At 44.0% G+C, this 26,054-nt stretch overlaps 1 protein-coding gene across 1 annotated transcript in view; it reads right to left on the bottom strand.

Moving 5' to 3' along the window:
• LOC126235003 (uncharacterized) overlaps nt 1–26,054 on the bottom strand; it is a 554,297-nt gene that overhangs the window by 59,011 nt on the left and 469,232 nt on the right. The window contains exon 6 of the mRNA XM_049943740.1: nt 9,959–10,123. Coding sequence (XP_049799697.1) covers nt 9,959–10,123 — 165 coding nt within the window. The remainder of the gene's footprint in view (nt 1–9,958; nt 10,124–26,054) is intronic.

Here is a 26,054-nt window from a genome sequence, read left to right on the forward strand (position 1 = left end):
ATGTACAGTGGCTGCCTTCCTGCCAAGTCTTTCTGGAATATCGCAGAAGGAACACCCAGCTTCTCGTAGCCCTATCACACGACCACGTTCAAACTCAGTGAGCTGTTGATGATGGTGTCTGTCACCTTAAAGGCACACTTGACTAACACCAACTCACCATCTCCAATCTCAAAGGTAACTAATGCTCACGACCATTACAGTTTATACTTAAAGCAACCCTGGTTTGCATCCTCATGATGGCGCTCTAGTGCCACTCTTATGCGACTGGTGCGAAATATCAATAGACATCATCTTTTAGAAGTAGAAACACCCCTAACAGTTTCTGTTTATGTCGCACAACTACTTCTTGGTGTTACCATTTCTTTTGCGTCAGTTTTATTTTCACATTAAAATTAATCCAAATTATCATTTTCAATGAAGAAAAGTCTTTCAGCCCCAGCAACACTCACACATCCAATGGATGTGACAGGGAAACCTGCGGTTGATAATCCCCCTGCCACTTCTACGTTTACTACTGACTGCTGCCTACTACATACATTTATTTCCGTTTCATAGAAACTGTCGCAAATTTCTTTTGTTGTCACCGGACTTTCGTAAAGCAGCAGCTCACGTAACCTGCTGATGACAATCTTTCGCCGGCCGGTGTGGCCGTGCGGTTTTAGGCACTTCAGTCTGGAACCGCGTGACCGCTACGGTCGCAGGTTCGAATCCTGCCTCGGGCATGGCTGTATGTGATGTCCTTAGGTTAGTTAGGTTTAAGTAGTTCTAAGTTCTGGGGGACTGATGACCTCAGAAGTTAAGTCCCATAGTGCTCAGAGCCATTTGAAGCATTTTGACAATCTTTTCCAAAGTCTGATAACGAATCCTGTTGGCCTTGTTGTTGTTGCTGCGGTATTGAGAAATGAGGGGCTTCTTTTTTGTTATCTACGTCCACTAGTGCTGATGCGATGCAACGCAACATTTTTTTTTGTATGTAGTCAGGGCTCTATTTAATATTTTTAAAACCATGACTTCGAACATTACGGAGGCACTTCTCTGCGTCGTGGTGTGTTACAAGTTCGTCAGTTTTGCTTTTTGTCCACTCCATTCCGTGAAGGAACGCACTTAAAGAATACACGCGCCACTAAAGACATAGAAAAAGCAAACACTAGCGTTGCGTACCGGTATTTAGTGGTAACAGGCCAGAAGCTACGTTTCTTTGATCTGTACAGACACTGCCGTGGAACACTCGTTTTGTCTTGCCAAGATGATAACAACATGTTGCAAACATCGGTAGTCAAGTACTACCGCCAACAACGTTGCAGAACATGTTTCCAACACAGTGTAAACGCGCCTTTAGTAAGCCGTGGTGATGAAATAATTCAGACAGATTGACTGTGTACTCAGGAAGGAAATCATCACAATCTACAAAAAATTTTAATAGCGTATAAATAGCGAAATGTAAATAGTATGTTTTTCGATTTATTTCAAACATCAAATTGTAAAATTACGTATTTTAGTAACTTCGGGTAACTCCGCTATTGCCGGCCGCGGTGGCCGAGCGGTTCTAGGCGCTTCAGTCCGGAACTGCGCGACTGATACGGTCGCAGGTTCGAATACTGCCTCGGGCATGGATGTGTGTGATGTCCTTAGGTTGTTCGGTTTAAGTAGTTCTAAGTTCTAGGGGACTGATGACCTCCGATGTTAAGTCCCATAGTGCTCAGAGCCATTTGAACCATTTTTGAACTCCGCTGTTAAGGTGATAAGTCTGTAATAATTACGGACAATCCGTAGTAGTCGGCAGTTATGCACTGTCCTCGGAACTATCTCTACGAGACGCTTGTCAAACGTTGGGGGCAATCTAAAGCCAGTTTTCTAGGTGTAGGGGCGCATCATGTCGCAAAAAAAAAGTATCGACGTTTCGGCTACGACCTCAGTCCTCTCGGTCTACTACTGTCCAGAAGACATTGTCAGATGTCTGCGTAGCTTCGTACACGTACACTTCATCGCCAGAGACGTAAATGATTAGAGCTACAATTCTCTGTGATCACAGAGTGCATTAGTGTTGTTTGTGTTGAATGTTGTTACCAGGCCTAGTAGGTTATGTAAGGGCGTGAACGAGTCAGATGATATTGAGTGATCATTCTGAAGAACAGGGAGAGGGCGCATACCCATGTGATACGCCGTTATCACCAACTGACACAGTTTGAAAGGTGTCTCGTTGTGAGTCTCCATTTGGCCAAACGGTCGAATCGTGGAATATGCAGATCTGTGGAGCACTCAGATATGACAGTGGCACCATGCTGGAGTGCATGGGAACATGAGGGCAGGTAAGCTCGTCACCAAGATATGATTGCCGCATTGTGCAACAATCACATTGTAATCCCTTACCAACTACGCCTGCCTCCCGATAACATATAATGGAGTCTCTACAACATTCCGTGTCACCCCGCATCGTTGGTCGGTGGATACCAACAGCCGGACTAAGGAATTACCTTCCACTACGTAGGCTGCGTAAACACCACAACACGGGTGGCTGCGTTTGGAGTGGTGCCGTGAAAGATAAATATGTACTGCTGATGTATGCAACGCATTGTGTTCAGTTATGATTTCCAGTTCTGCACTACCCCGGACGACGTGGGGAGAGGTCCGTTCTTCCCATGTTTTGGCGGCGCACGGCGGTTTTGCTCGTGGCGTCACGGTGTGGGGAACCATCGTATGTGACTTCAGGTCACGGCTTGTAGTGATTGAGGGAACACAAAGGCACACCTTGGACATCCTGCGCCGCCTTGTATCGCCACTAGTGTGACAATGTCATGGTGCCGTTTTTCAGCAGGACACTGCCTGTCTAGACGTCTCTATAATATGTCTACGTGATGCGCAGGTATTTCCATTGTTGTGCCTTACGAAAGTACACTCACCGGCACAACGGTGGGTTCTTTGGTTTGCTCCGGGAGGAGACTGATTGGAACTGTAATATATATAACATTAGTTCTCTTAATTGCAATAAATAGATGAAGATTTTCTTTACTTTGTACAATATATCTCCACAGAAACGTTCTGAGTATTTACAGTATATTAAAGTATATCAAGTGATAGAAGCCAAATTTGCAGGACACTTCACTTAGTCTACGTTGCTTATTTTCCTTCGCTTATGTCGTATGGTATTATATTTTGGGGTAACTCTTCCCATTCTAAAAGGATATTTTTGGCTCAGAAATCGGCGGTTCGGGCAATAAGTGGTGTAAGTTCACGAACCTCTTGTCGACCCTTGTTCACGAGTCTGGATATTTTAATATTGGCCTCTCAGTATATATATATATTCCTTACTGTCATTACTTGTTAACAATATTAGCTTACTCCCAAGAATAAGCAGCTTTCACTCGTTTAATACTTGGCAGAAATCGAACCTGCATTTGGATAGCACTTCCTTAACTCTAGTGCAAAAGGTGTGCAGTATACTGTTGTATCCATTTTCAATAAGCTACCACTCGAATTCAAAAATCTTAGCAGTAATCCATGTGCTTTCAAATCGAAACTGAAGAGTTTCCTCATGGGTGACTCCTTCCATTCTGTCGAGGAGTTCCTTGAAAAATTAAGCTGATTCTTATTGTATTGTTGACTGCGTTTACTTAAACTTATGGACTGACTTTTTCAGGTTCATAAACATTTATTTTTATCTGTTATTACTTTTATGGTGTAATTTCATGTACTGACACGTTCCATAACCTTGGAGATTTGCTCCTCAATTTGGTCCTACGGAATTTGACGTGTAAATAAAAATAAAATAAAATTGAAGCATAACGGACATAATGTTCGTATTAAGTCTGCCTAAGACATCTAAGACGCTGATAGCCTATTTAAGACTCTGTTATCGACGTGATCGCTGAGTGCGAACTAGGCCGAGGATTTCTCTGCTGAGCCGTAAGTAGACCATCGATTACGGCAGCGTAGCAAAGCTCTAGGCGGTATGGGTACCCGGACATTGCTCACTTGTCGATATGTGATGCAGTATCATACTCTTCTACGGTCTGCTTTGGCATCCTGCTCTTCGGACGACACCACACCCAGGGCTACCAAGGTACCCAGATTTGCCCTGATAGAACACATGTGGGAAAATGTGGAATGTCAACTCTATCCTAGTGCCAGTATCAGGAATATCAAGGACCAATTACAATAGATGTAGACCAGTTTTCCTTGGGAGATGATACAGCTGCTTTATGACACGTTTTCCAACCAAATCCTGCATGCGTCCATGTCACAAGGTGTGCAACATAATATTAATAAGTGGGCTCAGACTGTTAACTTCTTTGTATAATTGACTAGATTCTGAAATCACTAGCATAACATCACGTATCTTCCGAACTGGTAAAGTTTGATTCCCTTTCCTGCTCCCGCTCTCGGTGCATAATTTTTTTTCCATGCCGAGTATTTTTTGTGTACTTTTGATTCTCTAGGTGGAGCAACTGTTCGAGTAATGGCCTACTGTACAGAGTCTTTTCAAATAAATACCAGGCTACCTGCTAGTGGGATAGAGGATTACTCAATTGGTAATATTTGGGAGGTAATTTCCATTTTCAGTAATTGTCTTCGGGGGTGGGAACTATTTGTTATTTAATTTCCGAACAATTCAGTCGAAAATGAAAGTCCAAGAGTGGCAGTCATAACTCGATTGGTTCCGTATGGTTTTGATGCTGCCCCACAGTAAGAGACACGACTGGCAGTCATCGACGAATGTAGACTACTGTTTTCATCTCGCAGGACACAGGACGCGCCTTGGCAGTTCGTTGTTAATAGCGCTAGAGTATTAAGCTGCTAGCGCGGGCTGTTGGTCTCTGATGGCTGGCATTTACTTCACAAAAGATGTAAATAAAGAATGCATTATAAAACCCATACACAGACGCTTCCTACACAAGAACAGCTGCCAACGCCAGTAACTTAGAAGTAGACATCATTGGAGTCTTCCGGTCCAGACTGTATACCAATTAGGTTCCTCTCAGAATATGCTAATGCACTAGCTCCATACTTAACAAATGTATACAACCGCTCGTTCGTACCCGAAGACTAGGTAGTTGCGCAGGCCACACCAATATTCAAGAAAGGCAGTTGGAGTAATCCACTAAATTACTGGCTCACATCATTAACGTCGATATGCAGCAGGATTCTGCTGGAACATATGTTGTGTTCGACATTATGAATTGGCTCTGAGCACTATGGGACTTAACATCTATGGTCATCAGTCCCCTAGAACTTAGAACTACTTAAACCTAACTAACCTAAGGACATCACACACATCCATGCCCGAGGCAGGATTCGAACCTGCGACCGTAGCAGCAGCGCGGGTCGGGACTGAAGCACCTAGAACCGCTCGGCCACAGCGGGCGGCACCTGATCTGGTCCCACACATTTTCTGTCAGAGACACATCTGGGGATCTCGCTGGCCACCGTAGTAACTCAGCATTCATACAGACACGTTCCATGTGGAGACGATCATTGTACTGTTGAAAATTGGCGCCGCGATACTGCCACAAGAGAGGTAGCACACGAAGACGCAGGATGTCTGTGACGTACCGTTGTGCCGTCAGAGTTCCCTCGGTCGCTATCAGCTGTGACCTGCAGTCACATCCAACCCATGATGCTGGGAGTAATATCACAGTCTCTCTCCAAAACTCTGGAACAATGGTACAGCTAAGCTGCTTACCTCAAATATTTCGTGAACACCTTAGGGTATCAAAATTCTGTTTTCACTTAAATGAACTATGAGGAAGTCCTCACTATACGACGTATAGTTTCTTCTCATGAATATATGAATTACATAGGTACCGGTATCAAATCCGCTTTTTTCGGTGGAATTTAAGGACGAGAAGCGTTCAATAAGCAGGCCCGCTTTTTTCAATGGAAATTAAGGACGAGAGGCGTTCAATAAGCAATGCAACAGACTATTCTTTCTGAAATAGGTTAGTTTTATTCAGGACGCCAATATTACGTATTATTCTGCACTCTTTTGGCTAAAAAACCCTATTTTTCAACATAATCACCGTTCACTGCGACAGCGTTAGTGAGAGGGTCTGTATGCTCGCAGTGCACCACTAAACTGGTCTATGCCGGCGCCAACGTCTCGCTGCACTAATAACCTCCCCGTCATTCACCTACTGCTTCCCGCGGAGTGCATCCACCAAACTGATGCAAGTCGGAAGGTGCGAGATTCGGGCTGTAGGGTGAATGAGGAAGAACAGTCCAAGGACGTTTTGTAAGCTTTTCTCGGGTACGCAAACTTGTGTGAGCCCTTGCGTTTTCATGGAGAAGAAGTTCGTTTGCATTTTTGTGGCGATGAACACGCTCAAGTCGTTTCTTCAATTTCTTGAGGGTAGCACAGTACACTTTTGAGTTGATCGTTGCACCATGAAGGAGGAAATCGAACAGAATAACCCCTTCAGGGTCCCAGAAGACCATCGCCATGACGTTACCGGTTAAGGGTGCAGCTTTGAGCTTCTCCTTCGGAGGAGAGGTGGCGTAGCGCCACTTCACGGATTGCCGCTTTGTTTCTGTATAGAAGTGATGAACCCAAGTCTCATCGCCTGAGATGATGTTCGACAAAAAATTGTCACAATCAGCCTAGTAACGATCGAGGAATTCCGTACAGGTGGCCCTTCGTTGCTCTTTATTGTCTTCCGTTAGGCGGCGAGGAATTCAGCGGCCACATACCATTGAGTACCACAAGCGGCGGACGAGTGTGTCAGCACTACTAACAGAGACCTCCAGTTGAGCAGCGAGGTGTTTGATTGCGACCCGTCCATCATCTTGAATGAGAGTGACCGCACGTTCCAGCATGCAGGAGTCACAGCTGTGTGCGGCCGGCCGGCTCGCGAGAGATCGCACAGGTTTGCGCAACCTTACGATGATGACAATCGCCTCGCCCAACATCTCACCGAGCTTTAGTTCGCTACCAGGTCTCCGCACACATTCCGCAAGTGCCTATGAATATCTGCGATCCTCTAGTTTTTCGCAAAAAGAAACTCAATGACAGCTCACTGCTTGGAACGCACCTCCGTTACAGACGCCATTTTGAAGACTACCTATAGCGCCGCCACCTATCGTAACTTCATGAATCTATAGGGCAGAAGCGAGAACATTCGACGATGTCCCACAGCAAATTCTGCGCTTTTTCCAAGCGAAACTGGCTGAGAAAAAAATATTGTGTTGCTTATTGAAAACTCCTTTGTAACACCATAGCTCTAATACTCTACTGGTTTATTTTGCCATTTCTTTTGATTAGTGTTACATCGTTGAGTTTCTGTGAATGTTTTTTTTTATTGAATCGATACCACAAAATTGTATACTCCTTTCTTTGTAAAAACCTTTGATGTCTTTTAGAGTGTAGGAAGCGACGGCGTGGCCGTGCGTTCTAGGCGCTTCAGTCTGGAACCGCGTGACCGCTACGGTCGCATGTTCGAATCCTGCCTCGGGCATGGGTATGTGTGATGTCCTTAGGTTAGTTAGGTTTAAGTAGTTCTAAGTTCCAGGGGACTGATGACCACAGATGGTAAGTCTCATAGTGCTCAGAGCCATTTGAACCATTTTTTGTAATCTCTGTAATATGTACAATATGAGCAAATTATATATTTTGTCTTTGTCATATAATCTCTTTGGTTATCTTTAAAATTAAATAATTTTAATTAAATAATTGTGTGTAGAACTACCAATATACGCAAATGTTCTGTTTTATTTAAAATATTTGTTTTCTGTTATGTAAACTGCTGACATTTACTTAGGTTTCTTAGTTATTTCGTATGTAAAAGGTGTTGCGGTTCCCCTCGGGAACGGAACTATGTAGCGTGCGCAAATTGTGGTTCCCTTGGTAGAAAAGGTGGAACAAAGAGTCAGTCGGGGACGAGCTACCAAACTGTCAACTTCTCATGTAAAAGTTGTATATTGTGCTGGTGACGAGAGAGGCTTTCCGTGCCGCTTTCCAATGCCTCGGATGGATGGATAAAGAGCTGGAACTATTCTGTAATTGGTATCTATCATCGCCACCAAGAAATGACACAGTCCAGCTATTCTACCTGCAAATCCACCTACCAACATGCAATCGCCACCACATTGCGCAATCACTGTAATGGAACACTATAGTAATGTACAGTGAAGGATTAGCTCATAGGATGTTATAGTGTGCCCAAATATAAGGTACAATTTGACTGAACACCTGTACCTACCGTGATTTATCCTCAGCCACATATCCACTTAGGGTCCCTCCCACGCTAAAGTGTTTACCGAGTGTCCTTTATTGAAGGCATATTAAAATTAATATGGCAACAGAATGTGCTAAAATTAATATTGTTTGTTGAATGGATCTTACAGATATCTCAAATTTGTGTTTCAATGAAATAAAAGTTCAGAACTGCAACTGTTGAGAGTTATATGCTCATGCTCGGTAAGTGCTTGTTTCACTGATGTAATGAAAGTGTGTTTAGTTTGCTCTGCTACAGTGGTCAAGATTAAGGGCCTTCCTTCATTGAAAGTAGTTCAAATGCACAAAGTTACTTAACTATAGCAAGTTTCAATTACTCTTGCTATTCCAGTGAAATTCTATACAATATTGGGTTCCTCTTGTGTATTAAAAGTGCATATTAATGGTGTAATAGGATCAACAGTTTGTCTATTGTGCTCATGCTAGATAACGATTAACAGAAACACCACTATCTATGAAAACAATAGTTTCTTTATTTAAAAGAAAGTGAGAAGTAATTTATTAGTGAAATCAATTTAATTTTCATTCTAAGTTGAAAGGTGTTTAGTAGTGAGAGACTTAATGTATGCATAATAATTAATTTTGCAGTGAACCATATCCGTATTTCATACCAGACAGGAATATGTTTCAAAAGGTAATATTGAACCTAAAATGCACTTTAACAGTAATATTATTGAGACGATTCAGTTTGACCAAGTCATTAAGGTAATAGTGTGTTTCGTTATCTGCTAGATTTATGCAAATAGTTTGTTCTGATCTGGTAGCTCCAACCTTAACGTGAAGATACTGTATTCAGGTGCCAGAGTTCATTGCACTCGCGTGTGGCAAAGTATAGTTTGTGTTAGTCCGTTAAAGTTACTCATATCTACTTTCTTGAACAAGAAGGTCAATCATTCTCTTGCCTAATTAGGCTGGCGACCGTTTTCTTTCTTCTTTGAACAGTGTAGATAAGTAAAATATTGTCTGTTACTGTTTAAATATTTACGTAATTTTGACTTTCACTTCCGATAAGCCACCTCCGTTAGGTACAACACGGTCAACATAGCAAAATTCCTCTCAGAGGGTAACACAACTCTGCTTCTTTATACTATAATTGCTTGAATAAAAATAATTTCATTATACGAACTGCCTACAGCGTTGAGGTTATAGTATAGCAGTAGGGGACAGTAGTGTTATACGTGGCTTTTCCGTGACAGGACTATATGTTCTGTTGGGACATAATAGGTAATAAATCACATTTGGTATTTGAATGAACACGCTGCGTAAAACCGGTTGCAGTGTTATTCCTTGTAATTTCAGAATCTAGTGTCGCAGTTCTAAAAGCGACAAATTCAACAGCGTTTACTGTTTAAAATACGGTTAGTAGAAAAAATTACAATATTTAGAACTGCTGCTGTATCTACTTTGAGCATGAAGTAGATTACTGTCTTATGCGGAATTTAGTGACTTTATGGCCAACTAAGGAAATCCCACTTTTCGAGTATGGATGGAACACTGTTGCACTGCTGTAAAAACTGCAAAGAACAAATTTAGTTTTCATTCTGTCAGTGTTATATATGTGTAAGTGTCTTCAACAAACGAAGAGAAACTAGATGTGTTACTTCTTTACAGAGAATGCAGGAGAAACGCGAGGAGAACAGAGTTATATGAACGTACGTATCCCGACAGACGATGTCCAGCACGATTGACAGTGTAACCTTTGGCGTGGCGGCTGGAGTGCCCAGTACTGACCTGTACCCGCTGCTCGAGGATGGCGACCTGCTCGCGCAGCGCGCGCGACTCTGCCTCGGCGGCGGCGGCCCGGGCGCGCAGCTGCGCCACGTCCACCTGGTTGCGCTGCCAGCGCGACAGCTCCGCCTGCAGCTGCTGCGCCGCCGCCGAGCCCGCGGGCAGCACCTGCAGCAAGGGAAGCCGCTCTCTCAGGCGCACCAGTCCGACCTCAGCCACGTACAGTGGGTGTTGTGTACGACTTGGTACACAACGGTAAGGAGAGGTGGGCTACAGCATGGTGGGGCAACTGTCGTTGTAAGAAAGCTGGACCGAAGCAGAAACAATTAGCGAACAAGTTAACACAAAAAAACAGATGATTTATTTAATTTGTGTTTCTCCAAGCTTACAAACACTCATTACAAATGATGCACAAGAAACAGAGTCCAGTTCAGACTGTAGCATCTAGGATGAAACTCGTTGTCATAAGAACGAACTAAGGTGTATCGGAGAGGCTCCGAACATGAGTGGGCCGCGTCGGTGCCACCAGCCTTTCTGTACTGCAGCGGCAGAGGGCGCTCGTGGTACGGACCTGCTAGAGGTGTGGCTCTGCAGGCGTGCTTTGTTTGGTCTGCCAGATCCCGCACGGCCGCTACAGGCGTTGGAAGGAAACTTGCAATTTCGTTACCAACTGTGGAACGCCATTGGGGCAGTATTGATACGTGATACCACAGCAGGGATGGGGAAACCGACCGGTTAAAGCCGATACCGGTATTTTAGTTCTGAATAATCGGAATTTTCGTCTGGTCTCGGTTACAGCAAGAATTTTCTATTTATTAACTAATAACCAGGTCAAGATCGGCACAATTTGCCCTAGCAGAAGTGATAAAACTTTGTTTTTGAATGAAACTTTTTTTCAAAACACGAATAATATTCATTTGTCAATTTTTTATTGCATTGAAATATTGGGCTATTATAAAACACTGAAAAAGCAATCAGTGCTATTTTAGTAACAACGCCGATAGAAACGGGCAATAAACACATGACATGAAATAGGAATCGGTACAGCATTGCTGAGAAAATAATGTACCTGTTGCCGTGTGGCGTCTCCTGTCAGATGGTACGTGTCCATATGCAGTGTGCAAGACTTGCACCCACCTCGTCTACATGATAGTTTCTGGCCGTCGTCATCGGACATTTATTCTATTCTGGAAGTGTTTTACGAAGTGTAGTAGAAATGATGTTCAGCGCTCCATTTGCTTCTAAAGATTAAAGATCTGTCTGCAACTTCTATGAAATAGTCAAAGAAGAAGGAACTTATGGGTACACTAATAAATGAAAAATTTAACAATTCATTCACTGTTATAATAAAAATACAAAATAGCAGATCTGCTGCCTCTGTTTATATAATACGCCTTTATCTGCTTGTAAACCACGGAAACAAACACCTTAAAACGAAAAGTGGAGTTCTTCAACTCCGGGTTTAACCCTTTAGCATTGACTATTCGTTATGTCCGAACGATGGTGTGATGCTCGATTACAACATAGTTTTTCAGCAGAGTATCAAAATAATAGTATCAATAGAAGAATATGGGCAGTTTCTTGTAGGGTTCAACCCCTTAACACTTTTCGAGAAAAGCAGCGAGCGTTGGATTGAATGAGTTTTATTTGTCTATTTTATTTGATATTTGGATCTTTTACCTGTATAATTTTGTGACGTCTCGTGGCAATGATGAGAACCACCAGCTGTTAAGCTAGAAAGGAGGCGGTATCTGGCGGGAAAAACAGTAAACAGTCACAACAACTCCGAGAGCAGCGAAGCTTGACCGCAGATTACTCATATCTATATATATTATGAATAATTTATGCAGATTATCTGCCTAATGTAAAAGTTTAAGACAGTGTTAGATAGTTTCCATTTTTTATATGTCTACTTTTATCACTTCAAATAGAAACAAAAAAAACTGATAAATCGGTTATTTCAGACACCGATTATTTTGAGGGTTTTAGGGATCCGGTGGAACTATAGATAAAAAAAAGTATGACCGGAAACTGGTCGGTTCAGCCATAATCGTCATCCCCAGTTAACAGTTGTCCACGTGCATGCAAGTTATCCGGAAAGATATCGTATAAACCACGGGGGATACGCAACCGACTCACATAATTATGATGTTCTTACACAGTGCGGTCAGAAACGATATGAAAAACTTGTAAGAGCGTCGTAGGATACGTTGTGCTGAGAAATACAAGGTGGCTCACGGACTATGCCGCCGTTTGTTTTGTATGTAATTTATGAGTCGCATTAAATATTCCATTGAGCATCTCAGCAGTAGTAGCAGTAGAGCTTTGAGAAAGAAATGAGTTATGAAATGACGAGTAATTCACGATAGATGCCGCCGCTGTGAGACTACGGGGGTGGTTGATAAGTCTGGTAAAAAGAACAGAAAACATGTTTATTTCGTAAAAACCTTACTTCTCGACATAGTCTCCTTTAAGGGATGTACACTTGGTCCAGCGATCCTCCAGCTTCTTCGTCCCATTCGAAAAATAGTTTCTATCAGGTTCTGCAAAATACTCTTTAACTGCAAGTATCAATTACTCATTTAATGAAAATTTCTTCCTGGCAAGCTAAAGTTTCAATTTAGGGTACAGGTAGAAGTCACTTGGGTCTAAGTCTGGTGAATAGGATGATGGATGAGGAACCAATTCAAAGCCCAATTCATGCACTTTTACCATTGTTGTTGCTGATATGTGGGATGGTGCATCATCCTGGTGAAAGAGCCCTTTATAGTGTGCCAACGTTGGTCTTCTTTTCAACCAACGCAAGTTTCAGACGAGCCAACACGGAACCGCAAGAGGGTCCAGTTACGGTTCTGTCTTTTTCCAAGTGATCTATGAAGATTATTTCTTGAGAATTCCAAAAAACAGTGACCATCGCCTTACCAGCTGACAAAAGGGTCTTTGCCTTCTTCGGTTTACTCTCACCAGCCTTTGTCCACTGTTTTGACCACCGCTGTTTTGACTCTGATGTGTAATGACGGATCCAGGTTTCATCAACAGTTACAACTAGGCAGAAACAGTCTTGCAGACTGCTATTAAACATCGCCAGACTTTGTGTTGAAATGTTATGCCGGATGCGCTTTGGCAGTCGCGGGACTAATCTCGCACAGAGCTTCTTGATAGCCATTTCTCCGTGCAGAATGTTATGCATTCGTTGAATTGAGATGCATACAGTCTCACCAATCTCACTAATTTTTATTCGGCGATCTTGCATTACCATATCAAGGATTTTGTCAGTGCTTTCCATTGTGGTGATCTCAATTGGACGGCCAGACTACGCTTCGTCTTCGGTACTGCATTAACCCGAAAGTAAAATAGTTTTTAATGATAGTGTAGAGTCCCCGTGAACTTCATCTAGTTCTGTTTTGATTTGTGCGGCAGTCCCATCCTTCAAACGAAAATGTTTGGTAACTGCAAAAAACTCGGTTTTCTCCATTTCAAAACGCGGTCGACGCACTGACCAATTCAGGCGACTGTCAACAATGAGCTGTACGGTGTACATTGTTGAAACTCTTTGTGCAATCCTTGAAATAATCACGCTTAGGCCGGTATTACACTATCAAATTTCTTTGTCAAAGATTTGATCAAAGATGTGATCCAATATTCCGTCCAATATATTTGACAAAGATCTTTGACGTAGCGCTACAAGGGGTATTACACTGTCATCAAATTTTTCGTCAAAGTTCAAGATGGCTGACAACAACTTGTTATTAACCGCAGCAGTTGAACTTACCGCAATTACATTGTGTGCACATGCGGAAAAGAAGTGGGGGAAAAAATGGAACCATACATACGAGGTTGACAGTCTTAAAAGTCCTGGGATTACAACTTGATAATAAATTCAGTTGGGAGGAACACACCACAGAACTGCAGAAACGCCTTAACAAATCTGTATTTGCAATTCGAGTGTTAGCAGACATAGGCAACATAAAAATGAAAAAGCTTGCATACTTTCATTCCATAATGTCATTTGGGATAATATTTTGGGGTAAATCTTGAAGTCAAGAGTTTTCAAGGTCCAAAAGCGTGTAATACGTATTATTTGTGGAGTAAATTCACGGACCTCCTGCAGAAACTTCTTCAAAGAACTGGGTATACTAACTACTGCCTCTCAGTATATTTACTTCTTAATAAAATTTGTCGTAAATAATAGATCTCTTTTTCCAACAAACAACTCAGTTCATACATACAATACCAGGAACAAAAATGATCTGCACAAGGACTTAAAAGCACTTACTTTAGTTCAAAAAGGGGTCCACTACTCAGGAACACTCATCTTCAATAATTTGCCAGGAAACATAAAAATTTTTGTTAGAAATAAAGATCAGTTTATCAGTTTAAAAGGAGCCTGAAAGACTTACTACTGGCCAACTCCTTCTACTCCATTGGCGAAATTTTTAATAGAAACAAATGATGTATTGTATTTATTCATACTATTAGTATTTTTATTTCAGCTTAAAAAAAATCGACATGTTCCACGTCCACGAGGATCTCCTCAGCACGGATCTATGGAACGAAAAACTAATCTAATCTGGGTGAAGCCGTGGGTTTTGCGACGACACGATAAAAGCATTCAACAAAACTTGTTACGTGAGCTTACAGTGGAAGACGTCAAGCCGTACATCAATTACTTAAGAATGGATGAGCATACATTTCTGTATGTGCTCAATGAAGTGTATCCTCATATCACAAAGCACAATTTTCACTTAAGAACTGCTACATCTTCAGAAGACAGGCTCACTATAACACTCCGATTCCTTGCTACAGGAGAGGGTTATGTTAGGTTAGTTTAGGTTAGGTCTCCAATCTTCTTAATCTATTTTTGTATTCAGGGTGCCTCACGTTGTAAAGCGCCTCATCAGCTTCAGACATATCTATTAATTCTGTAGTTGTCGGCACACACCAATTGTATTTACCGGCAATGGTTATAAAAACACTACAGACGACAGAACGCTGCAGCGGTGCTAGCGCTCCGCGTGGTAACATATCGCATTGCAGTGAACAGAAGACAAGCGATTTCTTTGATCAAATATACGGCCTCGGCCTAGATTTGATCAAATATTGGACGACATTTGTCAAAGATCCCTATTACACTATCAAAAATCTTTGACAAAGATATTGGACAAAGATATTGGACAAAGAAATTTGATAGTGTAATACCGGCCTTAGCAACCATGAGGCCGTAACAAAAATGTTTCATTCTTTCGTGCAGATTTACCAGACTTATCAGACAATCCGCGCAGTGTTTACAACACGCCCAACAATATACGAGTAACAATGCAGCAGCGATCGGCAGCTGCGTTACTTCTTCACGAACGACAACAGTTTAAAAACACGGTGGGCCCTTTGCAAGGGAACCATTCATAGACTGTATGATCAACTACTACGGGAAGGATCAATATTGGAAGCGAAGCGACCTCAGCCGAAGCTTGATCATTTACTGGAGAATACTGAAGCGATAGTGGTTGTTCTGCAGAGAATCCCCGCAAATGCTGCACAAAGGCAGCAGTGCAACTGGGCACATCCAGGCGCTCGGGTTCTTAAAAGTGAGCTCCGGACGTATTTGTACAAGATGACTTCTGCTCAGAACATAACTGCCGAACAAATGCGGCAGAGATTAGTGTTTGCCCGCTGGGTGCAGGATAGTGAACAAACTCACCACAACATTTCGTTTTCAGACGAGGCGCATTTTCATTAGGACAGAGTGGGTAACAAACAAAATGTACGCTTTTCGGCCACTGAAAATCCGCATATGTTTCATGAACGACAACATCATGCTCCGAGGATTGCTGTATGGGTGGAAATTTCCTGTCACTGACTTTTTTTGCATTTTTCTTTGAAAAACTGAACAGTGCGCGTTTTTTGAGCATGCTCCGCAATAATTTCATCCACAACTTCTTGCATTGTCCTTCAACACGCAGTGGTTCATGCAAGATGATTTCGACATGCGGGTCATTTCGCTCAGATTTGCAGATCAGTTCAATGACGAACAGTTTCGACACCCCATTAGTACAGATCTCAACCCATGTGACTTCTTTCTTTGATGCTACCTAAAGGAAATTTTTTTCCCGAAACGTCCACATGATTTAAAGGAGCTCAGACGCCTTATCCTTCAAGCTTGCGGTGAAATCACAGAAGACACATGCCGTAGGGTTATCGCTATTATCACTGTCTGTGTGAAGGAAATTAGGAATCAAAATGATGTGACTTACTGAGCATGTGCTGAGTTAGAACAATTCTCCACAGAGTGTTTTCCATGGTAGCATATGTTATTTTGAGTGTGTTTTAACAGAAAAGTGTTTATTCAAAAACAAGACGGCACCACATTTCGCGCACTACCCTGTAACAGTTAAGAAAACAATTCGATACGTTGCGCCATTTACGAGTTAAAATTAGCATTGAAGTTAGTCGCTCAGGCCGTTGCGCGCGCCAATTCAAGCGGCCTGCCAGAGACGATGTCTCCAAACGTGTTCTTCCATTGGGTTCCTAAAACACAACAAGTGAGCGATACAAAAATTTCACGTGGGGCGATAGTAAGATTCGAAGCTGACCGAAAGACTGAGCAGCCTCGTGCGCTATCATCTACGCTATGAGAACCATTGTAACGCTGTGAGAAAATGGTTCAAATGGCTCTGAGAACTATGGGACTTAACATCTGAGGTCATCAGTCCCCTAGAACTTAGAACTACTTAAACCTAACTAACCTAAGGACATCACACACATCCATGCCCGAGGCAGGATTCGAACGTGCGACCGTAGCAGCAGCGCGGTTCCGGACTGAAGCGCCTAGAACCGCTCGGTCACCTCGGCCGGCTGCCATAAATACTGTTTATTCGTAAGTAAGAGACATTATGGCTCTAAGCACTATGGGACTTAACGTCTGAAGTAATGAGTCCCCTAGGCTTAGAACTAATTAAATCTGACTAACCTAAGGACATCAGACACATCCTTGCCCGAAGCAGGATTCGAACCTGCGACCGCAGCAGCCGCGTGGTTCCGGACTGAAGCGACCACAGCGGCCGGCGAGACATTATGGTAACTATATAGAACAATAATGTTCTGTAGGTTACCTGGTCCTTATAAATATCCTCACTGGTTTCTAGATGGTTCACCGCTTCCGGTTTTCAGGGGAATCTAGTAAGACACTGATCGCATACGTAAGGAAAGCGATCGTTATGAGGTAACACCCGATAGGTATGCAACACAACTAACACGCATGTAACGTGGATACGTTCTTAACTAATGAAAGCTACTAGAAAAACTACCGTAATCTACCCTTATTATGGTAACCTACGGTTGTTTTACAACGGTATGAACATATGACTACGCAGCACACAACCCCTCCACGTTCCTTTGTCTGTCCAACGAGAACGTCAGTTAGGATTGCACTGGACACAAGATATCGAGGTTGCGCCGTGGATCAACAGAAACGGGCCGCCTTGCGGCCTGGCGCTGGCGAACGCTTCACGGATGCAGGCCATTGGTGGGCAGCGTGATGCTATGAGGGGCATTCACTTAGGCCTCTTTGAGGCCTGCGTTCGTAATCGAAGGCACTTTGACAGCTGTACACTATGTGATCGTTATTGTAGACCAACTGCTTCCCTTCATGTTTGATGTCCTCCCACACAGCGATGGCATCTTCCCGCAGAATAACAGCCCATGTCCCAGTTTTGCGGCAATGGTTCGTGGGGCGTGGTGATGAACTCAAGGTGATGTCTTGGCCACAAAATAACCCTGCTCTGAACTGATGGATTTTGTTTTTCATGGGTGCTGAGTTCTTTGGTCGTTGCTCATTTTGCATACGCTCTGGATTGTTCGTTCTTGTGAATAATTTGATTTTGTATTCTGAGCGCTGAATTCTACGGCCATTGTTTGTTCTGTATGCACTCGGGATTGTTTATATCTACTAATAAACTGAATCATCTTTGCTTAAGATATTACGCTAAAACAGCTCCCAGTCACTTACCGTTCCTATTAGATTCCTGCGCCACAAAACCATGAGCAGATGAATCTTCGCGTTATACATTATAGGTCAGCTGAAAATTGACGCTGGCCGAGGTAATCTGATACAGAACGTCCTTGGTCTGTCAACGTGTGGTGCAGGTATTTTACTAACCACAAAAGAAGTCTCTGTTTTGTTGATGGGTCTCTAGCCCCAAGTTACTAACAGATAACCTGCCGCAGTTCTTGGAAGACATCTCACTGGACGTAGTTCATTAAGTACCAAGCTAATGGATGTTCTCCTCATTCTGAAGATATAATTATGGAACTTCGCAGCAGAATATTTGGAAAGCGTTGGATTGGTCAATATATAAACAAAGAAAGGCCCGCACGTTCATCAGATGTAACACACCTGGACTTTTATCTGTGAGGAAAATTAAAACAAGAGGTCTACAACGAAACAACGACGACTCCCGAAGATATGAAATGCCCTGTGATACAAGCTTGTGCTGCGGTAAGTGAAGGTGAAATTCAGAGAGAAGTATTGTCTGCCTGGAATCGCTTCATGCTATGTAACTACGCTATATGTAAAATTTCATGTGTATTTCATAATCAGTGGTAACGATGAAGATAAGAACTGTAGCTGAGATACGCGTTTGTTTGTACACTTTTAGCTTTAATGGGACTAATACTCCTGAAGACGGAGCAGCGATTTGGGGCGCTGTTATCATGTTACTATTTGATCAAGTTCCTCACATGTTACGTCGTTGGAATCATCTTCGAAGTCTATTTGCAACGGTGCAGAAGTAGTTCATAGTTACTCTAAAAAAAATATTTAAAAAATCTGTCTCTAATCTGGGAGCTGTAAACGTTAAAAATTCCTTGCGTTTTCCTGAAAGCCTGTCATATTGTCCACGACTCTTAAAGAATACCGCACTTCGATATTCGTTCTAGAATTTTTTGCGGTGATGGTTTTCAACTGCCTCATCTTGTAGATGTCTACATCTACATCCATACTCCGCAAGCAACCTGACGGTGTGTGGCGGAGGGTGTTTTCAACTCCTCATCTTGTAGATGTCTACATCTACATCCATACTCCGCAAGCAACCTGACGGTGTGTGGCGGAGGGTACTTTTGAGTACCTCTATCGATTCTAAGGTTGTACCGGGCAGGGCAATATGATCAGCAGAAGTTATGGGAGAGAGGCAAGAAAAAGAATGTGAAGGATTCAGAGAGGAAAATACACAGTGTCCCTGAGGAATCCTTTGGTTGTGTCAAGCACACAATTTAACAGTCGATTACGATCACGCAAAACGTGCAACGACATTTTACCACGGAGAACCTTTTGTCCTCCGCTTTGAACCATTATCCTGATGAGACTCGTGACTTATTCGGCGCGTACGGCCTGCGATGAACCTCATGGCCTCTCTCAAACTGCTTCAAGGATATTCCCCGGATGATGTCATCCTCGCATACCGACGGTGATGACAAGCAGATGCTACAGAGGGCAAGATGATCAGCAGAAGTTATGGGAGAGAGGCAATAAAAAGCACGTGAAGGATTCAGAGAGGAAAATACACAGTGCTGGATGGCGCACTTGCAGTACAGCCAGGCGCCTGACCGCTGAGTTCCCAGAAAGGCGAAGCCAGCGTAACAGGAAGAGCCGGTCATTCATACACCTGCTGCGCCGCGGACCGCAGGATAATGAACCGCAGCGGTGCTCCCACGAGACCGCTCACAACTGCAACGCTGCTTCTGCTTGCGTAACTGGAATGATACGTGGCGCATTCTTTGAAACAACTACTTTTATTTTACTGCAGCATTGTACACTGAGGGGACAAAAATCACAGGATACCTCCTAATATCGTGTCGAACCTCCTTTTACCTGGCTTAGTGCATCAGCTGGATGTGGCATCGACTCAATAAGTCGTTAGAAGTATTCCGCAGGAATACTGAGCGACGCTGCCTCTATAGCCAACCACAATTGCGAAAGTGTTGCCGGTTCAGGATTTTGTACACTAGTTGATCTCTCGATTATAAATGTTCGATAGAATTCATGTCGGGCGATTTCGGTTGCCAATTGTTCGTGGCGCGGTGACATGGTGCACTGTGATCCGTAAACATTTCCATCGTTGTTTGTGAACAAGAAGTCCATGAGTGGTTGCAAATGGTCTCCAAGTAGGCGAAGAGAACCATTTCTAGTCAACGATCGCTTCAGGTGGCCCAGAGGACCCAGCCGATTCCATGTGAACACGGCCCACACGGTTATGGAGCCGTCGCCAGCTTTCACAGTACCTTGTTGACAACCTGGGTCCATGCCTTCACGGGGTCTGCGCCACACTCGAACCCTGCCATCAGCTGTTACCAACTGAAATCGGGACTCATCTGAACAGGCCACGGTTTTTCTGTCGCCAAGGTTCCAACCAGTATGGTCACGGGACCAGGAGATGCGCTGCAGACGATGTCGAGCTGCCGTAGTCCATTAACGCCAAATTTCGTCGCACTGTCTTAATATCGTCGCACTGCCCTAATTTCGCCGCACTGTCCTAACCGACATTGCTTGTCTGTTAGCAACGACAACCGAGCGAGGTGGCGCAGTGGCTAGCACACTGGACTCGCATTCGGGAGGACGACGGTTCAATCCCTCGCCCAGCCATCCTGATTTAGGTTTTCCGTGATTTCCCTAAATCGCTCCAGGCAAATGTCGGGATGGTTCCTTTGAAAGGGCACGGCCGACATCCTTTCCCGTCCTTCCCCAATCCGATGAGACCGATGACCTCGCTGTCTGGTTTCCTTCCGCAAACACTCCAGCAACGACAACTCCACGCAAACAGCGCTGCTCTCGGTCGTTAAGTGAAGACCTTCGGCCACTGTGTTGTCCGTGGTGAGAAGTAATGGCTGAAATGTGATATTCTCAACACACCGTTGACACTGTTCATCTCGGAGTGTGGGTATTCCCTAATTATTTCCGAAACGGAATGTTTCATGCTTCTAGCTCCAACCACCACTCCGCGTTCAAAGTCTGTTAATTCCCGTCGTGCGGCCATAATCACTTCGGAAACCTTTTCACACGAATCACCTGAGAACAAATGGCAGCTACACAAACGCACTGTGCCTTTATACCTAGTGTACTCGATGCTACAGCCATCTGTATGTGTACTTATCGCTAACCCACGACTTTTGGTTCAAATGGCTCTGAGCACTATGGGACTTAACATCTGAGGTCATCAGTCCCCTAGAACTTAGAACTACTTAAACCTAACTAACCTAAGGACATCACACACACCCATGCCCGAGGCAAGATTCGAACCTGCGACCATAGCGGCCGGTCGGCTCCAGACTGTAGCGCCTAGAACCGCTCGGCTACTCTGGCCGGCCACGAGGAGTGGAGTCGCGTACTCTCCTCGAATGAGAGCAGATTCAGTCTGATGTCTGAGTAGGGATTCTGGATGTACTCTCACATGGCGAGGGGTGAGAAGACGTAACGTATAGATGAACATTGTCGAACATGGTCGGTTTGGTGTTCCAAGTGTTGGGGTACTGGGAGGCAATATCTTGCATGGGCAAGCTGATCTGCGTCTCTCTTAACGCGGTGCACTCACCAGTCAAGAGTTATTGTGACACTGTACTCTTTTCCCAAGTGCGCCTTTTTCACGCGCGCATTCGGCCGTGGTTTGATGTTTACGGAGGACAATGTGCGGCGATATCAGGCTGCGCTGGTGGAGTAGCTCTTGCAATAAGAGAATATTCTGCGAATGGGCTGGCCTGCCATCCGCCACCACCCACCCCCCCATCCACTTCCCCCCGCGTCCCTTCCCCCCGACTAACATCCCATCGGTCACATGTTTAACTCATTAGGGGGAGACTTATTGCAATACATCCACATACATCAAAGAGCATCCAGCAATTGTCAACACGCTTATCGAGGAATGAAACGCCTTATCACAAGAACTCCTTACCAACCATGTAGCCAGGATGGGAGGACATTGCAGAGCACGCGTTACCATGAAGCATGCCTATCTCTTTTAATGTCCAGGGGACCACCATAAATCGCGGTGACTTCACTATAATTAAAAACCAAACTAAACTCCTCCCGAACAGGCCATGAAGGCACAACGGTACCGACCGGCCGCCGTGTCATCCTGAGCCCATAGGTGTCACTGGATGCGCATACGGAGGGGCATGTGGTCAGCACACCACTCTCTCGGCCGTATGTCAGTTTCCGAGACCGGAGCCGCTACTTCTCAGTCAAGTAGCTCCTCATTTTGCCTCATAAGGGCTGAGTGCACCCCGCTTGCCGACAGCGCTCGGCAGACCGGATGGTCACCCATCCAAGTGCCAGCCCAGCCCGACAGCACATAACTTCGGTGATGTGACGGGAACCGGGGTTACCACTGCGGCAAAGCCGTTGACTCCCTGTAATTACTGCCTTTGAATAAAAGTGTTTCTCAATGTCTCATTGCGTAATTCTTTCAGTTATTTCTGTACTATACTGTAACTGTTCTTTTTGTGTATGGCCCATGTTTCATCGAACTGTGTTACTTGGCGCTGACATAGTACAAGTTATCTTTCGTCCTTAAGTTTTGCACAACAGTGTAGCTGCAATAATATGGGCGTTATTTTGGTATCGACATCCGAGAAGACGAAGACGAGGAGAGATGTTCGATGTAAGGATATCGATACGACCAAAAGGGGGAATCTCATTCTGGATGCGGGGCCCGACAGAGCTTTAGAGGCCGCTGAGGTGCGAACTGGGCTTTGCAACCCTTTGGCTTCAACTGGTCCAAAACGTACTACGCAATGAACACATAGAACGGATCACTCCACTACGAGATGCCGCTCAGAAAGAGCCTTGGCACCCAGTGTTGACGACCTCACTGTATAGTTAGATTTTATACTGCAATTCGCCGCGTTCAACGGAAAGTATTTGTATCTTGAGGGATGCAAAGCGTGTCTCAATGCTACCCTAGAAATTCCTTGAAAACCTACACTACGATTTCCATACAGCCCACACCACACATCGCTCTATAGCTTGTGTGTAACTGAAATAGAGAGAGCTGCGATGGTGGGGAGGGAGAGACACGAGAGACAGAGACAGAGGGAGAGAGAGAGACATCTCTTGTTGCCATGTGACACGGAGAATGCAAGTGCGTATCACCTAGCAAGGATGTCGTGAGAACTAGTTTTTGGGCGTCGTCATGACAGTCGCTCGCACGATCGGCTTACTTACTTTTACTTTCTTAAGGCTTTCTCCACTATTCACCAGTTGCCCTGTATTTCCATTCGCCATCATTCACGCTCATCGCAGTCTTCCTCTTTCAGACCTGTCCTCCTCATCGCTCCAATTACTCCCACACTCTATGTTATTCTCGGCCGTCCGCGCTTCCTCCTTTCAGGCGGCAACCATTCCAGGATATAAACACTGCTTTTGGCCACTGAAGTTGCTCCATTCGCTACACATGGCCATACCACTTAAAGACTCTTTTCTCAGTTCTTTGTACGACTGGTCGTTCCATATCGATTGTCTCCCTAATTTCTTCCTATCTCCTCCACTCCGTCCTTGATTTCCTGGCTGTCCTCTTGTTCCATCCATTTCTTCTGCTTGTACTCTACTTCTCCACTGCTCACCCAAATTCCACCCTTGTGCACCATATGTTAGCATACTTCTAGCTTTTCTTTGTTTCTTTTGATATTTCCCCGCTCCAATGATATCTATTTAGCATCTTAATTCCTCATGTGATGGATCCTACCTTCCACATTGCCTCATAGCTTCTCGGGTTATGGATAATCGAACCTAAGTATTGAAAAATGGAAGTGAAACGAGGACGACAAACACTTTATACAAGAAGATAATAGAGCCTTTTGAAATGTAGTGTTACTAATAATGCTGAAGGTTAGGTGGGTTTATTGCGTAACTAATGAGGAGGACTGAGTAGAATTGGGGAGACAAGAAATTTGTGGCACAGCTTGAATAAGAGAAGTGATCGGTTTGTAGGACACATTCTGAGACGTCAAGAGATCGCCAATTTAGTACTGAAGGAAAGTGTGGGGGATAAAAATCGTAGAGGGAAATCAAGTAAGCAGATTCGGAAGGACGTAGGTTGCAGTAGTTATTTAAGATGAAGAGGCTTGCACAAGATAGAGGAGCATTGAGAGCCTCACCAAACCAGTCTTCGGACTGAAGACCACCACTACCACTACCTTCACCACCACCACCACCACCACCATCACCACCACCAACAATAACTATTGAAACTGCTTGGCTGTTTTAAAAGTTCCTTGCAGCAGTACTATATAACTTCCATCTCCTACCACCAGTAGATTTCTGTTCTGTTGATATTTATTCTAAGCTCGTCTCGTTCAAACGCTTCTGTTAACCTCTTTATCTCAGACTCGACATCCTCCCTACTTTGTGCTATTAATACTTCATCATCGGCAAATAATAATGAGTAGATAGAACCATACTGGAAAGGGATTCTCATACCTCAGCACGACTGATTCCACCACTCCAATACATACTTTATACGTATTTTAAACAGGGTTGGCAACACACTGGAGCCTTTCCATGTTTGGAATGACTCACTCAGATAGCTCCCCATTTTAAATACTGCATACGATTGCTGGCATGTTCTCCGAATTAGAGATATTTATTATGCTTCTACACCTATACACTCCAGCGCTTCCCATGAAGCGTTGATGGGTACAGAATCATACGATTTTTGTAAATCCGCAAATATTAGTTACACTCCGTGACCCTTAGAATATGCCTTCTCAGTTATTTTTGTAAGGCTAAAAATATGACCCATACAAGATCATCCAATCGTAAAGCCTACCAGGTCCGCTCGCTACTTTTCCCAAATCTCGTTCTCCAACCTGTGTTACAGTACAGTGCTAAAAATTCCACTGACAGATGCCATAACACTGATACCCCTGTAATTCTTTGGGTGCTTCTTGTTTCATTTTTTTTTATAGATAAAAGGATCGGCAAGACACGTAATGTGAGAGCACTTCATCAAGGGATGAACGTGGTCACCAGACTTATGGGACTGTCCGTGCCGTCGAAGTCATGAAGTTTCTGAGCTTCTTACGTGCCGCCGTGTTAAGAGTGTTCCGAGGGAACTCTAATGGGAGAAAACTGCTTTCGGCAGGGAGTTCAACCGTGGTCAAAACCGTGTTGATCGGGATTTTGCTGTTACTATCGTGGATTGTTGTAGCAGTTGGATTACAAATTCTCGTCAGTCATTGCTAGGCATCAACAGATAATCAAGAGCCAAACCCATCCGCAGACACTGTAACATACATTATCTGATCAAATGTACCCGAATACCTATTAGTGGATATTAATTTGGGGTGTGCTCACTCTTCGCCTTTATGACGGCTTGATCTCTGCTGGGGACACAGTCAGTGAGGCTTCTGAACGTCTATAGAGGAACGGCAGTTTCTTCTGCAAGAGCCTAAACCAGAGAAGGCAGTGGTGACGGACGCCGTGATCTGGAACGAATTCACCGTTCTAACTCATCACACGTCCTACATAGTGTTCAGGTCGGGACTCTGGCCATACCAGTCCATTTCAGGAACGTTACTCAGAAACCAATCCCTCACAGATGCTACTTTACGGCAGGGTGCATTGTCATACTGATACGATCAATCACAGTCTTCGACACGTTCCTCTACTGTACGCAGTACACAGTTATGTAAAACATGTTTATATCCTTCTGTCTTTAACGCTTTCTTAAGCGCAATATGGGGACCACATCCTAATCAGGAAAAACACACCCTTACCCTAACATCACCTCTCCCACACTTTACTGTTGGGACTATACATGGTGGCAAGTAATATTCTCCACGCATTCGCCAAATCTAAACCCTTCCATCGGGCTGCCGCATGGTATAGCGTGACTTATCGATCCAAATCATTCTTTTACAGTCATCCAGCATCCAGTAACGTCGCTCTTTACACCACCTAAAGCGTCGATTGGCATTTACTACAGAAATATGTGGCTTATAGTGGGTTGCTCGTCCGTTGTACCCCATTCTTTTTAATTCCACATGCACAGCCATTATGCTAGCTGGACTGCTGGTAACACTTTGGAACTCACAAGTGATTCACTCTGCTGTG

This window comes from Schistocerca nitens, chromosome 2 (genome assembly GCF_023898315.1).
Source record: "Schistocerca nitens isolate TAMUIC-IGC-003100 chromosome 2, iqSchNite1.1, whole genome shotgun sequence".
Classification (NCBI taxonomy): Eukaryota; Metazoa; Arthropoda; class Insecta; order Orthoptera; family Acrididae; genus Schistocerca; species Schistocerca nitens.